The sequence below is a fragment of the Rhinoraja longicauda genome, chromosome 36, assembly GCF_053455715.1.
Source record: "Rhinoraja longicauda isolate Sanriku21f chromosome 36, sRhiLon1.1, whole genome shotgun sequence".
Classification (NCBI taxonomy): domain Eukaryota; kingdom Metazoa; phylum Chordata; class Chondrichthyes; order Rajiformes; family Arhynchobatidae; genus Rhinoraja; species Rhinoraja longicauda.
Window position 1 is genome coordinate 1,228,185 of NC_135988.1, and position 19,722 is coordinate 1,247,906.

At 44.1% G+C, this 19,722-nt stretch overlaps 1 protein-coding gene across 1 annotated transcript in view; it reads left to right on the plus strand.

Annotated features, from left to right (window-relative positions):
- LOC144610248 (cytosolic purine 5'-nucleotidase-like) overlaps positions 1-19,722 on the plus strand; it is a 163,568-nt gene that overhangs the window by 109,574 nt on the left and 34,272 nt on the right. The window contains exons 8-12 of the mRNA XM_078428840.1: positions 1,201-1,292; positions 2,097-2,154; positions 3,624-3,717; positions 14,987-15,040; positions 18,402-18,485. Of these exons, the coding sequence (XP_078284966.1) occupies positions 1,201-1,292; positions 2,097-2,154; positions 3,624-3,717; positions 14,987-15,040; positions 18,402-18,485 (382 nt within the window). The remainder of the gene's footprint in view (positions 1-1,200; positions 1,293-2,096; positions 2,155-3,623; positions 3,718-14,986; positions 15,041-18,401; positions 18,486-19,722) is intronic.

The following is a 19,722-nucleotide window of genomic DNA, read 5'->3' on the forward strand; positions in this document are numbered from 1 at the left end:
CATCCCACACACACTACGGACAATTTACAATTTTATCAAGCCAATTAGTCTACAAACCCGTCTTTGGAGTGTGGGAGGAAACCGGAGCTCCCGGAGAAAACCCACACAGGTCACAGGGGGAACGTACAAACTCAGTACAGACAACACCCGTAATCAGGATAAAACCCTGGTCTCTAGCGCTGTAAAGCAGTAACTTTACCGCTGTACGACCGTGCCGCCCTCAGTAGACAGTGAAGAAGGTTGATTAAGGCTGCAAGATCAACACGGAAAGTGGGAAAAGGAATGACAGAACTCAGAAAAGTGCAAATTGATGCATTTTGGGAAGTTGACCAAGGGAAATATATACACAGTAATTCTCAGTATCCTGGGGAATGTTGTAGAGCAGGGAGAACTAACGTAGTTCCCTGAAAGCGATGATGCAGGTAACACAGAATGGTAAAGTAGGCCGATGGCATGATTATATTCATTGGATGGGTCATTGCGTATAAGAGGTGTACGAGAGTTTGTTGAGACCGCAGTTCTGGTCACCTTACTACAGGAAAGATGTGATTAAGTTTGAGAGGATGCAGGAAAGAGTCACAAGGATGTTGCCAGGGCAGGAGAGCTTGATTTATTCACAAAATGCTGGAGTAACTCAGCAGGTCAGGCAGCATCTCGGGAGAGAAGGAATGGGTGACGTTTCGGGTCGAAACCCTTCTTCAGAGCTTGAGATACAAGGAGAGACTGGATAGATTGGGACTGTTTTCCCTGGAGCAAAGGAAGCGGAGGGGTAACCTTATAGAGATTAATAAAATCATGAGGAACAAAGACAAAATAGATCGTCACGGTTTTTTTCCTAGGGTAGGGGAGTCTAAAAGTTGAGGTGTTAGGTTTAAGGTTAGAGGGGGAAAAGGAGACCTGAGAGGAAAGGTTTTTGGGATGGTAGGAATACGGAACGATCTGCCCGAGGAAGTGGTAAATGCGGAGGGGATTACAGCATGTAAGGTACAGTTGGACGGGTACATGGATAGACATAGGGATAGGAAGGTTTAAAGGGATATGGGCCAAATGCAGGCAAATGAAACTAACTCAGGAAGACACCTTGGTTAACATGGACAAGTTAGACTAAAAAGCTTGTTTCTATGCTGTATAACTGTATGAATCTTTGACTCGATGACTTGACCTTTCTCAGATCAACCTCTCGTCATTTTTTTCCCTCAGGTCAGAGATTCTTGAGCAATACTCCAACAAGTTTATCCAAAGAGATGACATAGAACGGTTTTACATCCTGAACACTCTTTTTAACCTTGCTGGTAGGTCTGAACATCTGCCATCTTGTAAGTAGCACAGGGGATCATATTTTGTTTGCTGAGACACCCAACAGGAACGTGAACCCACTGAAAGGGTCTGTGGGAGGATTTCTGGAGGAAATGTGAACTCAGTTTCTCTTTCCACAGATGCTGCCTGATTTATTTCTTGTGCTTTTTATTGTTTATTTTGTTTCCTTTTAAGTTTTAAGGCTTGAAAATCAGGAAGAAAACCTGCAGATACCAGAAACTGGAAATAAAAACAGTAAATGCTGGAAAAAATTAGAAGGTCAGGCAGCATGTGTGGTAATAGAAACAGGATTAACAAAAAAAGGTTTCAGGTCAAGACTCTTCACCTGAACTGGGAAATTAACTTATTTTCTCACTTTTCCAGTTCTGATGAAAGTCTTCAAACTGAAAGCAAAACTCTGTTTCTTTTTGCACAAATGCTTCCTGGATTTTTCCAGCATTTTTAATGTTTAAGTCTTTTTATCATTTATTTTTATTACTAAGAAATAAAACTTGAAGCAGCTATTTAAATTTCCTAGATGCAATTGCAAATCAAATATGGTAGATTTCACTCATTGTCATGAGTGTGACTGGAAATTATAATCTACTCTGAGTGAATTTTCACCGTCTCAGGATGGATTATGTCGCTGCCAGTTCAAATCATCTGTATGAATGTGGAGAACATGTTGATGCAATCAGAACAATTGCTTGGTAAAGGTATTGGCTCTTGGATCTCCAGCATGATTGAAGTTGCTTGAAGTCTGTCCAATTGGTGTTTGAATATTAATTTTTCCTTTGCAGAAACCTACCTGTATGCCTGTCTCGTAGATTTCTTCATCAATTGCTCAGAATACAGCAGGTACAAATCCACATTCCTCCACGTTAACCTTTTCCTTTTTATTGCTGCAACCATTTCTCAAAGGGGGTTCTATGAATGTGCTCTTCTTTATTTGTTTTTATTGATCTCTGAGGCTTTATTGTCCTAAAACTATAACTGTGAATCATACTCATTGTAGGATTCGCCATCTCCGAGAGATTTAAAGTTTCCCTCAGTATTCCTACAATGAACACCCCTCACACTAACATACTGTACCGGCTTCAGTCCGTCCCACCAAGCGTGTATGGTCCGAGGTGATGTTCCTAAAACTCAGATGTTGGGTCCATGGGTAAAGAGGTACAGGTTGTGCCGACACGATTGATCCTGGGCTCCACTAATTACATCTTACCCCTCTCCTTTACTTTCTCTCAGTGACAGTATCTAGGTTCATGAAACCAATTTTCATTTTATGGAATTTTAAACTCCAAATCTCCCTTTCAGTCCAACCCTTAATTTCATGTTGGTCACTGTGCTTCTTATTCCATGCTCATCGTTTCATCATTGGGTTAGAAGTTGAGATGTTCACTGCTTTTTATTTAAAATTCAATTATATTTGCAACTCTTCAGCTTTCATGCATCAACACCTACAAAATATTTGAACAAGGGCTGATAATGACAAGGAACATTCTGAGGATCTTCATTGACCATAAATTCATCCAGACCAGCCATACACACTCTGTTGGTTCAAGAGAAGGTGGGGGACTGGATATCCTGAAGCTGATGACACATCTCAATATGCCTCGAGGTCTTTCCACCACCTATAAGTGGACCATCTTTCCACCATCTTTCCACCATCTGCTGGATCTTGAAATGTTTAAAAAATTTCGGCGACAGTTGGTTTGACGCCAATGAGCGTAGCTTGACGTCTCCTGACGTAGGTGCTGTCGTAGGTTGTCGCCAGGTGATGTAGGTTGTTGTCGGTGCTGACTTCGATGAATTCCATTGGCGACTACCTACGTCAACCGGCGACAGGTACCGGGTCAAAACCGGAGGCCAAAATGACATGAATCTTCTTCAGTTGTCACCGACAGGGTCGTAGCTTGTCGTAGCTTGTCGTGGGTAGAGGTAGGTTGACTTCTGTTGTCTTAGGTTGTTGCCTGCATGGTCCTAGGTTGTCGTAGGCGCGATCGTAGTGGACGTCCTAAGTCACATGATTGGGTTACTGACATTGTCGGTGCCTTGCCATAGCTTGACATCGACTAGGTGGTAGGTTGTTGTAGCTTGTCGTAGACATTGTCGTAGGGGGGGTCCAGTCGCTGGTTTTTCAGTGACCTGCTACGACTTGGACGGTCGCCGACAGTCGCCTAAAAAATCGCCAAAGTGGGACAGGCCCTTAAGGAGCTGGATGTTAGTATTTTGCAGACTTTGTAATGAATGGTCACTGATAAACAAAACACTTCAATTTACAAGTGTGACGTTGATTCTAAATTTTTGTCTTGTTTCTCTTGCAGATGTCAAGCAGGCTTTAAAAGTGGTGACCTCTTCATGTCATACCGGAACATGTTTCAGGATGTGCGCGATACAATGGATTTCGTGCATGATTCAGTAGGTCCTTTCCATCAGTGTATTCCTATATTTTTATGCCTGTTGTTGCAACGCTGAGCTTGTTATTGTTGTACATGGGGTGCATTTTTGGACTTGTGTGACTAACAAGGTTATAACACAGCACTAATAAGGCCTTGCAGTGATGTATCTGTGATGAATCTTATTAGCAATGGCATTTGGTATTTTGAAGCTGCCAACACACTGATCTCTCTCCCCCTCTCTGCTTCTGTCTATATTTTCTACTCTCTGCGAAGAGCTCTGCTTTTTCCCTCTATCTATTAGTTATCCCTTAGCGTCGCTGTCTTTCTCTTGCTCTCTGCCTACGTATCGGGCATTCATTTCCTGTTGTGTCTTTCTTAATGAACAACAGCCACCATGGATGGCCTGGTGGCAGTAACATTGAGAATCATTGGTTATCGGTAATATAGGCAAACAGCCGAATTCTGCACCTGCTCATTGTAGCTAACTGTGGCCATCTCTGATATGTGGCTCACTGTTCAGTCATGCAACGTTCTGTAGCATTCTGAGATGCGGATCTGAGTGCGCATCCACCATGGCTCCGTTTATCTGAGTGCGCATCCTCCATGATCTGAGTGCGCATCCACCATTGCTCCGTTTATCTGAGTGCGCATCCTCCATGATCTGAGTGCGCATCCACCATTGCTCCGTTTATCTGAGTGCGCATCCTCCATGATCTGAGTGCGCATCCACCATTGCTCCGTTTATTAGAGGATCGCCCAGCCACATGCAAAGGTTAGTGTTTTTTATTGACTTTATCATAAATATTACTGTTTAAATTTAAAGTGATATATGTTACTATTTTGCATATTTTACTTAATACTTTACTTCCCTTTTTACTACTTTTTCTAAATATTCTCCATCATCAGAGACATTTAGAAGTAAAAATGATTTGGAATTCATTGCTGACAAGTGTAGAGACAGAGTCAATCAGGATTTTCAAGATGGCATTCAAGAGGCATGTGCGGAATAACAGTGCTCAGTGGAAAGAGCTGGTAATGGGTCTGAATGGTTGCTCCACAATAAGCCTGTGTGAGCAGTAAACCACCATCCAGTATACCAATGTTCATCATGGGAGGACATCTGTAGGAAGGAACTGCAGATGCTGGTTTAAACCGATGATAGACACAAAAAGCTGCAGTAACTCAGAGGGTCAGGCAGCATCACTGGCGGAAAGGAATAGGTGACGTTTCGGGTCGAGACCCTTCTTCAGGCTGAGAGTCAGGGGAAAGGAAAACGAGAGATATAAATGGTGATATAGAGTGATATAGAACAAATTAATGAAAGATATGCAAAAAAGTAACGATGATCAAGGAAAAGTGGAGCTCACAATGATCCATTGTTGGCTGTAGGGAAATCTGTTGACCTTACCCAGTCTGGCCTGAATGTGATTCCAGACTTGTACCGATGTGGCTGACAAATAAATGCCCCCTGAAATAGGCCAGCAATCATTCAGTTTTCTCATAACTGATGTTTTTAAACTACCTTCACCAGAAGGACTCTGATAGTTCCAGAAGATGGCTCACCTCCATCTGCTCCATAGGGATGGGAGATTGCATGGGTCCAAGTCCCTGTTTTCTATTGTGCTTTCTGTCACTGGAATTCATAAACTAGTAAATGTACTTTCTTATAACATGCAGTTATGGATGTGTGCAAAATAGGTTTGCTCACATTCCTCCCATGATGTTAAGGAATGCATGAGTATTCGTGGTACATTAATGGCAGAATTCAGCTGTGGTGTTGAAGCAGGAATAAAAGCAAACCAAAGAAAAATAATCAATATAATGAACCAAGGAAAATCCTATAAAAATATATCTCAGATTCTGCCATCACTGTAACACGAGTCTGGATTTTCCACTGAAGAAAACAAAAACATGTTTCAACAGAAGGCAGTTTTTCAACTGCAGCTTCAGTGAGGGAATGAAGCTCACAACAATTACCACAACACAACTTGCACGTATCGAAGTCATCTCAAATTCCCATCCTCGATTGCCCTTTTAGCATAGAACGTTCTTGCGTTTTGTGAAACACAGACTCTATCAAGCACTGTTGAGTAGATATTCCAACAAACCTTGGACTAGAAATCTTGTTGTATCAATGAAGGATGCTATGATATACCCAAAGCAGGTTCTTGGCTTTAATATTCTGGAAAACAAGTGAAAGACTAGTATGTTTTCATGAAATTTAATAGGCAAATGTAAAAGTACCCAAAGAAACACGAAAGTCTGCAAGAAACCAACAACCCAAAATGGTGGTGAGTGCAGCAGCTACTTCTAATGCAAGAGAACTCCACGTGGATTGATGATAAGTAGATGAAGCGCACCAAACACAAGGTAATGGAAAGTGAGTAAAAGCGATGGTGTATCGCTCGCTTCCTGACCCGTATTGTACGTTGGATGACCACTTTGCGTACTCGATTAAATAATTTTCTTGGAGATACTTGACTCGCTGGGACTGCTTTAGGCAAGAAAGGATGGCTAATGTGCTGAAAAGTGCCACTTGTGTATCGAATCATTGTCAAAATTACGTTTTATTGGATTTAACTGCCATTACACAGATCAAAAATGAATTGGTCACTGGCATTTCTTTCAGCGTCATACAAGACGAATCTTCCAAAACTGTACGATGCAAACAGTCAGTGCATTTTGATATGTCTGCAACGGCGAAGATTACATTTTTGAGTCAATTGGAAATCTACAAGATGTGACGACACGCCAGATGCAATGGGTTTTCATCAAAGATTGGAGACAAAATGGTGCGAGTATCTTTAATAAGGTCTGAAGAAGGGTCTCGACCCAAAACGTCACCCGTTCCTTATCTTCAGTGATGCTGCCTGTCCTGCTGAGTTACTCCAGCTTTTTGTGTCTAACTTCAGTCTAAACCAGCATCTGCAGTTCCTTCCTGCATCTTTAATAAACAGACGTGTTACGAGGCTGGAAAACGAAATAATGTTGTTTAACCTTTGAGGGGTGCTGTTATGCTCTACTGGCACAAGCCATCACCAAATAAGTGCTGGTTTTCTTGATCAGAAGAATGCATTTATCAAAGCAACGCTGATGTTTGAAAGTATGCAATGAAGCAAAAATGTGGGCAGCCATGCTCACAAACTCTTTGGACAAAAAACAATTAAGCATGTTTCTCTGGTTATTGAGTGAATTTGGTTGTGGTTGATGTTTGAGCTCTTCTGAAGCTGGACATGGTTGGCCAGACTGGTGAGTGCAGCAGCATCAGCTTCAAACAACAGCAACAGTAGGGAGTTCAGAAGTCAGTGGCAGTGAAAACGCTGGTGGAGCAAGATGCTCTCAGCTCCTCCTGGCATAAAACTCCCTGGGCATTGAGAAGCACCAAGACATGCCCATCGACAGAAGCAAATGGGCTTTTGGTACAAAATACACAAAGTGCTGGAGTAACTCAGAGGGTCAGACAGCATCTCTGGAGAACATGGATAGGTGACATTTCAGGTTGGGACCCTTCTTCAGACTCTGGTCATTTGGTACAGATGGATTTCAGATTCACAACTCCTGGTTGTATTATTTGGATATGTTAAGGTTCATGCTTTATACCAGAACCTTGTTACATTGGCCAAAGAGTGATTATATGATGTGGAGAGTTGCTTTAAAGTTTTCCTTAAGCACAGAATAGATAAGCGCGAGGAACATTTCATGAAAGATGAAGATTGGGCGAGTGAACTGACTGTGGACCAGAAGGAAAAAGCAAGAGCTTTGCATTATTTTTCCAGTAATAAAACACATAATTCCACAATTTTACATCTTTGGAAGAGAATTATAAAGCCAGTTTCCCTTTCTCTGCTTCCCATTGCAATATGTGAAATTACTGTAAATAAAAATGTAATAAACCTGCCGATGCTGGAAATCTGACACCGAATTAGAAGATGCTGCAAATACTCAGCAAACCCGGCCAAGCCTCCAACCTCGGCATCTTGCTGTGACTAACGGATGAAACCACAGTTTCATTGGTGTAGGCAGATGCTGGTTTAAACTGAAGATAGACACAAAATGCTGGAGTTACTCAGCGGGACAGGCAACATCTCTGAAGAGAAGGAATGGGTGACGTTTTGGGTCGAGACCCTTCTTCAGACTGACTTAAGAATTATTAGCCCAGAAAAGGTTCTTCTGTAGCAGATTTCATAGCCACCAGATAGAAACATGCCTCCAACGACCTTGGTTCTTGAAGTAGAGACAAGCTTACCCAAGATATAAATAGGGAAGTGGCTTTAACATAGACTATCATCAAAAAATTGTGTATATTGTTTTTTATTCTGGTGCTCACAGTATAGATGTACTTCCAAAAACTGTCAGATTTGCAATTATGTACACAGTTTTGGAATTCAGGTAAGCAGTGTGACAAATCTGATATGCTGTCAGGCAGATAGAGAAGAGAGAGAGTGAGGAAATGAGGGAAAGAGGATATTAAAGTGAGGTGCACATATAGATATTTTCTAATGTCCTATGTTCAGAATCAATGAAGACACAAGGAACTGCAGTTGCTGGTTTACAAAAAAACCCCATAAAATGCTGGTGGAACTCAGCAGGTCAGGCGGCATGTCTATAACACATGGATAGATGATGTTTCAGTTTGTTTCCCTTCTTCAGACTGAGTATGAAGACTGACCCTTCTTGGGTGTTAAGAAGAGTCCCAACCCGAAACGTTGCCTATCCATGTTCTCCAGAAATGCTGCCTGACCCACTGACTTACTCCAGCACTTAGTGATTTTTTCAGAATCAATGAGGGACTTTAAACTCAGCGTTGAATATTATAAGGTTATAATATGTCTCGATGAAAAATAAAGATTGTTTCCTGAGTTAAAGCTGAATTAAAGCTGAACTTCCTAACATCCTCTTCGTCGTTCACACTGCCACCCAGCTTTGTGTCATCTGCAAACTTGCCAGTGTTGCTTCTAATTCCATCATCAAAATCATTAATATATATTGTAAATAGTTGCGGCCCCAACACTGAGCCTTGCGGCACTCCACTCGCCACTGCCTGCCATTCTGAAAAGGACCCGTTTATTCCTACTCTTTGCTTCCTGTCTGCCAACCAATTCTCTATCCATGCCAACATCCTACCCCCAATACCATGTGCTCTAATTTTGCTCACCGTCCTCCCGTGTGGTACCTTATCAAAGGCTTTCTGAAAGTCTAGATACAATGGCTCTCCTTCATCCATTTTACTTGTCACATCATCAAAAAATTCTTATTTCAACTGTTACAGATGGCTTCACTATACTAAAGAGTACCATGCAGCTGAAGAGTGGCTGAAGAGAGATTCTTCACCCATTCCTTCTCTCCCGAGATAACTCCAGCGTTTTGTGTCTACACTGTGCTGGAATGGGCAGAGAAGTCATTCCTGGTGATTCACCAGATGCTCTAAATAAGCAAGAGATGCTGTTAGGCAGAGAGAGTACGAGAGAAAGAGAGCAAGGAATGGAGTGAGAGAAACAAAGAGAGAATGAAAGGGAGGTGGCTCACATTCTAATAGGACACCGGAGGAGAGGGACTGTTTGCGGATGGGCATCAGTTGTGCCTGCAGATAAGATGGGAAGTAAATCAACTGTCTGTCACTGCTTAGCTTGCACAGAATGGTATTTATGGTTTTAATAAATACTACTTGAGCCAGAAATCAGATTAGAGTCATTTGATCAGAGAGTTGATGGAAAGACGGACATGAATCAAGTGACGATGCAATTAAATAATTTCAGTTCAGAAAGGGAGTTTGCAAATGGGGTGAAAAATAAGTAAGTTCAGTGGGGTTAAGAGTGTAATTTTATTCAGGGCAGGATGGTCAGGGAAAGGGAACTTTTCACAGTAGCAGCTGTGCATTGTACATTGAAAAGGAACATTGTGGAAGAAGCACAAGAATGTGAGCAAGCAGTTTACCCTCCCTGACCAGCAGCTGCTGCCACACTGTGGCGGAGGAGGAAAAAAACTGCAGGTGCTGGTTTAAATCGAAGGTAGACATAAAGTGCTGGAGTAACTCAGCGGGCCAGGCAGCATCTCTGGATAGAAGGAATGGATGACGTCCTATTAGTTGGAATAGAATAAACTGGACAGGGGTGTGGAGAGGTCCATGGGTTAAGGTGAGGTTCAAGAGAGTGAGATCAAAGGTAGATTGAAATTGATGGAAATTTGTTTGGAAGAGTAAGCAAACCAACACATTGTCCACTCCCAGTCAACATCCTCAGCATCCACCTCTGATTGCACTCAACCAGTTACAAAGGCCGGGGCACATTGGCCTGACAGTGACCTACCAAACCAGATGCACACGCAACTGTAGATACTGGAACCTTGAGCAAAATGCAAAACGCTGGAGTAACTGGTTGATATAAGTACAATAAACGCTGGAGTGACAGCATCTGTGGACAACATGGATAGGTGATGTTTCAGTCGGGAACTTTCTTCAGTCTCAAATCTAAAGAAAGGTCTCAAAACATCACCTATCCATGTTCTCCACAGATGCTGCATGACCTACTGAGTTACTCCAGCATTTAGAGTTTTGCCTTGGCAAGAAGTTATTAGGTTGGAGCAATGCATCAAGGATGTTCTCAAAGCCCTCCCGACATCATGCTCAGTGACTGAGAACCCCTTGGTCTGTGACACATCAAATTGGAGGAGGAGCACTCAGAACATTGAAACTCTGTGTCAGGTGCACATGGAGGCAAAAGGAACATTGTGGAAGAAGCACAAGAATGTGAGCAAGCAGTTTACCCTCCCTGACCAGCAGCTGCTGCCACACTGTGGCGGAGGAGGAAAAAAACTGCAGGTGCTGGTTTAAATCGAAGGTAAACACAAAATGCTGGAGTAACTCAGCGGGTCAGGCAGCATCTCTGGATCGAAGGAATGGATGACGTTTTGGGTCGAAACCCTTCTTCAGACTAACATTTCGGGTCGAGACCCTTCTTCACCCATTCCTTCTCTCCAGCGTTTTGTGTCTACACTGTGGCTGAGACTGCAGATCCAACACAGACTTCATCTGTGTCTACAGAACTGGAGTGGAACCAAGGGACCGACCACTGAGGTAGGCCATCGGATAGATGAGTAGCTGATCAATACTGGGCCTAAAGCCCGACAGCTGAAAATTCCAAGGTGAGGGATTGGAGGTTGTTTCCCAGATCTGGACAGTGGGAGGAGACAGGAATGCAAGTAGAGAACAGAAATGAGAATGTGATCAGAGGATGCATCAGCTGTGATAGCTGAGATCAGAGTGAAGTTGCAGGCTGGAAGGGGTGGCAATGATGATGGAGAGAAACAGAGGGCAATGATGGCAGGAGCGTGAGCACACTGAATTGATGTGAAGGCTGGATTCACTGAGGAAGAGCACAGCCCACAAGAGAGGCAGTGATGACATCTTGTGGAGAAACTTGGAATAGATGGAAAGGATATGTGAGGCCACGGTGGTGTGCTCAAAGGAGCAGGGGCTGTCAGAGGACTGGTCAGTGATTTGGGATCACAGTTACAGTGAAGGGGAACATAGCCAGACACGGACACTTCATTAAAGAGAAAGGTATCGCCACCTCTTAGCCATAACTCTGTCCAGCCCACAAATCAGTGGGATCCATTCATTAGTTCACAGCTGATAAACACCTCTTTCATGCAGGCACTCATTCTAAGGAAGAACATAAGAAAATAAGAGCATAAGTAGACCACACAGCCCCTCAAGCCTGCCCATCCTACAATACAGCCAAGGCTGATCTGCCCCAGGCATCAACGCCTCTTCTCTGCTAATTTCCTGTACTCTCAATATCCCATTCTTTCAATGATACAATACGTTCCCTTTAAATACACTCAATAATTTAACCTCCACAATAACACAGGTTCACCATCCTGTGCTAAGTTACTAAGCACTAAAGCTTTAAATGACCATCACCTGATCTTGTAACCATGTCTGCTTGTTTGAGATTCTTCTGCTTGTTGGTGTGAAATGAAAGAGCAAAGAGGCATGAAGGCACAGGTAAGCAGTAATTAAGGGCCTAAACGGCAGCCACAGCAGAAAGCTAATGCAAGATGGCTGGGTGCATATAGATACAACAACAGCAATGCCTTGAGCTCATGGGGCTGAAATCAAAACAATATGTGGAAAGAGAAATTAGTTTGTGTGTATCTCTGATACAAGTGTTCAATTCTGGTCAAAGTGCCAAGAGGTAGAATTGCTGCAAATTAATCTAAAATTCTAAACGAAACACATTAAGTGGAAGAAGTCTGATAGTTTGATATTAATTATGTGTATTAATTATAAATCTGAATTATGAATCTGGTGAATTTGATTTCTCTGAATCTCTGACCTTTATATTACTCTATTACAATTTTTCTCTCTCTGCACTCTATATCACTCTCTGTCACTGTTCATCTCTCTTTCTCTTCTCTCTATCACTCTTTTATTTGTCTCTACTCCCATCCCCCAGTATGCATATTGGACCAAATACTTCATCAGATTTGCATTGTTGTTCCATTTACATACCTGGTCCACGTGATGAACAAATTCAGACAGATGCCACTGTCAGCCTCATGTTCTCATTTGGGCCTGAGGAGTCGTCGTTGTCTTCTTCTTCTTCTTCTTCCCCTCCTCCTCCTCCCCCTCCTCCTCCTCCCCCTCCTCCTCCTCCCCCTCCCCCTCCTCCCCCCCCTCCTCCCCCTCCCCCCCTCCTCCCCCTCCCCCCCTCCTCCTCCCTCCTCCCTCCTCCTATCAGTTGCTGGGTGGATGTCCTTGATGCCAGCAGGGAAAAGCCTCAGTGAGCAGTCATTCACGTGGGATGTGTGGGATGGCCTGGTTTGGATATCTGCAGTCACAAGCAGGGCTGTCTGTCTGTCATCCCCCACTTAGGCTGTTCTTGCATGGAGTGTGTGGATCCTGTTCAGGGTTAGCCATTGCTTGCGATGGAGGTCAAATCCCGGTGGTTTCACTGTGGGGTCTGTGATGATCTCTCCGTGAGGCCTGAGGAGTAAAACACATATAGGTTTACATGGAACAGTGCAGGAGCAGGGCATTCAACCCACGATGTCTGTGCCAAATATGATGCCAAATTAAACTAATCCTTTTGCCATATCCATCCATTCCCTGAGAATTCATGTACCTGTCTAAAAGCCACTTAAACACCACGATCATATCTGCTTTCACCACCACTCCTGGCAGCATGTTCCAGGCATCCACCACCATCTGTGTAAAAATATTTACCTAGCATATTTCCTTTCAACTTTTCCCCTCTCACCTTAAACGATGTCCTCTTGTCTTTAATATTTCCATCCTGGGAGGAAAATTCTGACTGTCTGTTCTATCCATGCGCCTCAAAATTTTATAACATTTTATGCACTATCAGGTCTTGCCTCAACCTCTGATGTTCCAGAGAAAAGAATGCAAGTTTGTCCAATCTCTCCCTGTAGCTAATGCCCTCTAATACAGGCAGCATTCTGATAAACTGTTTTGCATCCTCTCCAAAACCTCCACATACTTTTCAAGCAGCAACCAAAACTGCACACATTACTCCAAATGCGGCCGAACCAAAGTTTTACTAAGCTGCAACATGACTTTCTGATTCGTGTACGATGTTTCCCCACTATGTGCCTTTTTTACCACTCTATGGGCTACTATTTTTTATCAGTCTTGTGCGCTACTTTCAGGGAGCTATAAACTTGGTCCCCAAGTTCCCTCTGTACATCAATGCCGTTAAGGGTCCTGCCATAAACTGTACCCTCTTACATTTAACCTCCCAAATGCAACACCTAACATTTGCAAAATGGGATGGAGGGATAAGAGGGAGATATGGAAAATGTGAGGGATAAGAGGGAACTATGGGATTCACAGCTCCCTAAATCCATATTGTTGGTCTCTCCTTTTCGTATCGCCAGAGGAGCACCTAATTTGAGGGGAGTTTCTCAGCAATAGCCTCAGCAGTACTGGGTTTTGTGTTGTGCTCCTTGAACAATCTGGTGATCACTGAAGAGTAAACGGCAGGGTGTAAGCAGCTTTGGATTACAGCCACATGAACCATCATGAAAGACTCGCCTTTTGGTCGCCAGTGTTGGGTGGTGAGGTGCAGCTGAAACACAAATGACTTGAAGTTACAAATTCATGTGGGTTTTGGTCAGATCAGATATGAGCAAGACTATTACACCTGAGGCCAGCCGGACCTGACGATGAATATTGGTCAGGTTCAGTTGGGAGTATTTTCAGATAAAACATTAGGGTTTGTGTCAAGACCAGCTCAGCACTTTCGAGTACAACTCATATAGGTACTGACTCAGTACGTTAGTACAACTCAGTACTTCTATTAAGCAAATATTCCAGGTCAGGGTGATTTGCTTAACACTGCATTACTGCATCATCCAGTTTTCCCACTTTGCATTTGCAAGATTATAAATATTTAGGCTTGAGGTGAGTTCAAATTGGCCATGGTTGCGTCTTACAGGGTTCAGGAGCTTGATGAGGCCAGATTGTCCTTCGATGTAGGAGGAAACCAGAGCACCCGGAGGAAATTCACGTGGTCACAGGGAGAACATGCAAACTCCACATAAACAGTACCTGTGGTTAGGATCGAACTCTGGTGCTGTGAGTCAGCAGCGCTACCAGCTGTGCCATTGTGCCAGCCATACACTGGGAAAGGAGCTTATTCACAAAGTGCTGGAGTAACTCAGCAGGTCGGGCAGCATCTCGGGAGAGAAGGAATGGGTGACGTTTCGGGTCGAGACCCTTCTTCAGACTGATGAAGACCCTTCTTCAGACACATCAGTCTGAAAAAGGGTCTCGACCCGAAACGTCACCCATTCCTTCTCTCCCAAGATGCTGCCCGACCTGCTGAGTTACTCCAGCACTTTGTGAATAAATACCTTCGATTTGTACCAGCATCTGCAGTTATTTTCTTATACTACTGGGAAGTGGCTTCTCGTACTAAATGTCCCCAAGATGGGTGGGACCCTCTCAGCAACAACTTTTTCAAGACCCCTCACAATCTTGATAAACCACCTCCAATTATTCTCTCTTTTGCACGTAAGCCAAATCTGTGTCGTCTTTCCTCATAAGATCAGGAATCAACCTCATCTGACTGTCTCTGATCCAAGTTTATCCGTCCTCACTCACAGACACCAAAACTGTACGCTACTCCAGGTGTGTAATGCCAGGTTAGATTCACATCACTTTAACTTTATCACCAAGTTGAGATCATGCAAACAGACTCTGCTTCAGTGAACAATGTTCTATTTTGCTGAGATTTATCATATCTTTTTCATTATTTTTATTTCAGGGGATTTTAAAGAAGAAAACACTGGGAAACCTGGAGAAATACGTGCTCAGGGATGTGAGTACAATCTTTGTGGCATATCAGCAGGCTGGTGGGTTTTTGCAACTTACATATGACAATTCTGTTGGTTGGTGTGTGTCGGGTTGCCTCCCTGGTGAGGTTGTCCTGGAGTCCTCAATAAGTAAAAACTAATCTTCAGACATGTGAATTTTCCGTGTTTCCGCAGATCTCGCGTTTTTAAAATCCATTTTCCGCGCTTTTTGCATGGTTTCCGCGTTTTTCACTTTGCCAACTAAACGGAGAAATTGGATCGAAAAAAAGAAACAAAAATAAATAAACGATGTATAGACTTGTAATGAACACCAGCTTCCGCTAGGGGTTCCACGAGAAATATTTTCTCGTGCCCTGGGAGTCCGCCCGGAAATGTGGCACCTAGGCTGGGCAAGGCAGCCAATCTCGACCTCATCCGGACTTCCACGGCCGATCGGCGGGTTGCATTTGCAACCTGCGGCCGGGGCTCTGGAACTCCAGCCCAGCTGCAGCCAACACATCTATCCCCATAGCCATCTTCCTTGGCCTGCTGGATAAACCAGCAAAGCTCTGGAACCAAGAGTGCCAGAAAATCAGTGGTGGAACTGGAATGAGTAAATATTACATTTGAGTGCAAGATTATATAACTAAATTAATTAAGACAGGGTTAAAATATAAAACTCAGCAGATAAGCCAATTACCACCTTTTGGGACTGATTATCAATTAATGTGCAAATTTACTTCAAAATGTTATTAGTGTACAGTGACATATTCACATTATTTTATAATGTCTGTTTTTACTTTGGAATGCTTGAGAGGCTTGAACCTGGTCATTTTGTGGGTAAATATTTGACCTCCGCAAGCACTCGGATCTTGTCCTCTTTTTGTTTTACCTCACTCACATCCCTGAATCTTTCAGGAGAAACAAACAAGTTCTTTTAAATACATTCTTTGCTTTTGTTCCCATTTTTGGTGAATGTCTTTGTTCTGTATTGGATAAAGAGAGTGGAGGGAAATTGCTATTTGACAGGGTCAGCTTACTGGAAGCAGGAATAAACCTCCAGAGCTGGCAATCTGAAACTGAGCAGAACTTGGTTTATTGACTCTGAGATCTATATTCCTGGCAATTTAGAGGTATGAGCGGTGATCTTATTAAAATATATAAGATCCTCAGAGAGCATGACAGGGCAGATGTCACAATGTTACCACTTACAGGAGAATCTCAAATGAGGGGACATGGTAACAAGAATATGGGCCGCTCATTTCAAACTGAGGTGCATTGGAATCTTGCCCAGAGGGTGATGAATCTCAACCCTGGAGGGTTGTAGAGGTTGGATTATGGGGGGGTTTAAGGAGAAGGTGGCCACAATTTTTAACAGAGCAGGAAATTGAGAGTTATAGGGAACTGGCACAAAAGAGGAGGTAGGGCATGGGGCAGATCAGCTGTTGGTTGTTGAGGCAAGCTTGAGGGGGCCAGTGGCTCCCACAGCTCCCTTCGCTTATGCTGTGTTCTGATGCTGCAAATGGAAGGACGGAGTTTGCAAGGAGGTGACTGCGCAATGCTCTTGTAGATGAGGAAGGAGTTAACCTTTTATGCTGAGACATTGAATGGCGGTGCTGGCTCGAAGGGCCGAATGGCCTACTCCTGCACATATTGTCTATTGTCTAAATGGCTGTCATATTCCTGGTACACCCAGTGCAGTTTCTCAGAAGTGGCACCCATCACTGTCGATCCTTGCAGCATTACCTTGCCAAAGGAAAGCAAGGCTTGACCTACCTGCCTCATCTTTACTGTCCGAATAGGCCTACGATTGCAAACAGTGGAAAATCTCCTCTCTATTCCTCACATTTTTCGGCAGAGGTAATTCTGTTGATTATGTTTATTTGGAAGACATTTGGACAGGTACATGGATAGGAGGGGTTTGGAGGGATGTGGGTCAGATGCAGGTGGGTGAGACTACTGTAGATGGGGCGTCTTGGCCTGGTTGGGCAAGGGGCCTTTTTCCGTGTTTTATGACTCTTCAGAACTGGAGGACAGGGGTTTGGGGTGAGAAGGGAGGGATCAGTGGGTGGTGAATGTGTGGACCAAGCTGCCGGAGCAGCTGGTTGATATAAGTACAATAATAACAATTAGAACATAGAACGTGGACTGTGGATCGGTGCAGTGTGGGGGCAGGCCCTTCGGCCCACAATGACTGTTCCTTGCATATCCAGAGTGGTGAAGATGTGGATCATTCATTTCAATGGCAATGCCAAGTCGCTCACCAGCAGCATCCTGGGGTCACCGTTGACCAGAAGCACAATTGGACCAGCCACATACACACCGTGGCCACAAGAACAGGTCCGAGGCTGCTATCCTGCGACCCCATTGCACTGCCTGCAAGGCCCCAGTGTACAGAATGTGTGTGGTAGAATGCCCCCTGGATAAGTGCAGCACCAACAATTCTCAAGAAGCTTGACCCCATCTAGGCCAAAAGCAACCCTGTGAACTGGCATCCCACCCATTCACCACCATGTACAATGGTTGCAGAGTGTACCCTCTACAAAATGCACTGAAGTCACTCACCCAAATCCAGCTGCACTTCCCAATCCCACTATCTCTAACACCAATGTGTAGGAAAGAACTGCAGATGCTGGTTTAAATCGAAGGTAGATACAAAATGCTGGAGTAACTCAGCAGGATATGCAGCATCTCAGGAGAGAAGGAATGGGTGACCGGAAACGTCTTTAACACCAAGATGGACAAGGACCGCTGGGACCTGGAAACCTCCATCTTACACTCCAAGTTGTGCAATGCCCCGACTTGGAAATATATTGGCCATCCGTCATCAACCTGGAACTGCCCATCAGCATCGTAGATGGACCATTACCAGCAAGACAGCAGCAGTCCAACATGGTTCACCACTATCTTCTCAAAGTCAATTGTGTGGGCAATAAATGATGGCCTTTCCAGTGATATCCAGGTCCCAAAATATGAATAAATACTACGAAAGGCTCACTGCCTGAGAGGGCGGAGGAGGCTGCAACCATAATACTAGCTGGGTGAATATGCAGAAACCAATAAAGATGGGCAATGGGAATACTCTGAGTAATATTTTCATGGTTGACAATCAGATGATGAGCCAAATAGCCTTCATCTAATCTGTGAATTTCCTGGATTCTGCTGCTTGTGTTCTTTCTTCAGTGAGTGAAGACACACTTTCCATTCCAGATTTCCTGTATTTAATCAATGCCTTTCCTTTTGTTTGATGCCCCACCCCCACCACAATTCTTTGTCCAGTCCCATCTATCAGTGAAATGAACTCCCCAAAAATACCTCACATCATCTTGTGACTTCCTCTACCCCCAGGAAAACAGCTGCTGTAACTTGAGTCTCCTTCCTTCACAGCCTCGGTTGCCCCTGCTCCTCAGTCGAATGAATGAAGTTGGGAAGGTTTTCCTTGCCACCAACAGCGATTACCCCTACACAGATGTAAGTGTACAATTCTGTTTTGTTCGGGAGACTTTTGAGTGAATCAAGAGGGTGACACAGCAGTAGAGTTGCTGCCTTGCAGCGCCAGAGACCCAGGTTCGATCCTGACTACAGGTGCTGTCTGTGTGGAGTTTGTACGTTCTCCGTGTGACTGGCTAGGTTATTCTCAGGGTGCTCAGGTTTCCTCCCACACTCCAAAGAGGTACAGGTTTGTAGGTTAATAGGCTTTGATAAAATTGCAATTATCCCTAGTGTGTTAGATAGTGTTCCGCACGAGGTGAACACTGGTCAGCGTGGACTCGGTGGGCCAAAGGGCCTGTTTCTGTGCAGTATCTGTGCAGTAAGGTGTAAAGTCTAAAGAAGCAGAGGCCAGGTTGATGAGCAGCTGTGACAGGTTTACTAGCAATGACCAGCAGTCAGATTTAACCCACTGCTGCATTGCCCCAACTCTGGCAGCCCAAAGGCAAAAAAAGCTAAGTTTATGAAACTGACCTCCATGAAAAACCATTGAGGATGGATGCACTCATTATCATCTTAACAATGCTCAGTGCCATCTCTGCAGCAGCTAATGCCGAGCTCACTGCGGCCACGTCCTCTCACACAGAGCCTTGAAGTACACTCTCCACACAGCTCTGGGGCTGAGGAAGAGCAAGGTGGTTGAGGGATGGAATGGAAGGGAAAACAGAGTCTTGCCATGGGAGAGAAGACTCCCCAGTGTCTGATAACGCCCATGGCACGAGTGACCCCAAGCCACTGCAGGACACTGCGGTGCATTAAATGGGAATGTGTGATCTGTCCCAGTGATGTCTGAGAGGATGGCCGCAGTGTATGCAATGTCACTGTAGCAGAGTCTGTGGCTAAAACATTGACGTCTGTGTGGGCTCACTCTACATCTGTGCCAACTTGCTACGTTAAAAGTGAAGATAAAAGATATAGAACGTAGAACAGTTCAGCACAGGAACAGGCCCTGCAGCCCACAATCTGTGCTGAACATGATTCCATGTTAAACTGGTCGCTTCTGTCTGCACGTGATCCATATCCATGTGGTATCCAAAAGCCTCTTAAACTCCACTCATGACTTTTCGAACCAATATCTGTTGGAGTTACATAAATAGCAGGCGTGGATTATGATGATATGAGCATATGCATGACCATTGTTGGGGGGATGGCAGCTGTGTGGAAGGTTTGTCACATCTGGGAGTGGTCACCACTTTGGGATGGGAGGGGCAGCCGCCAT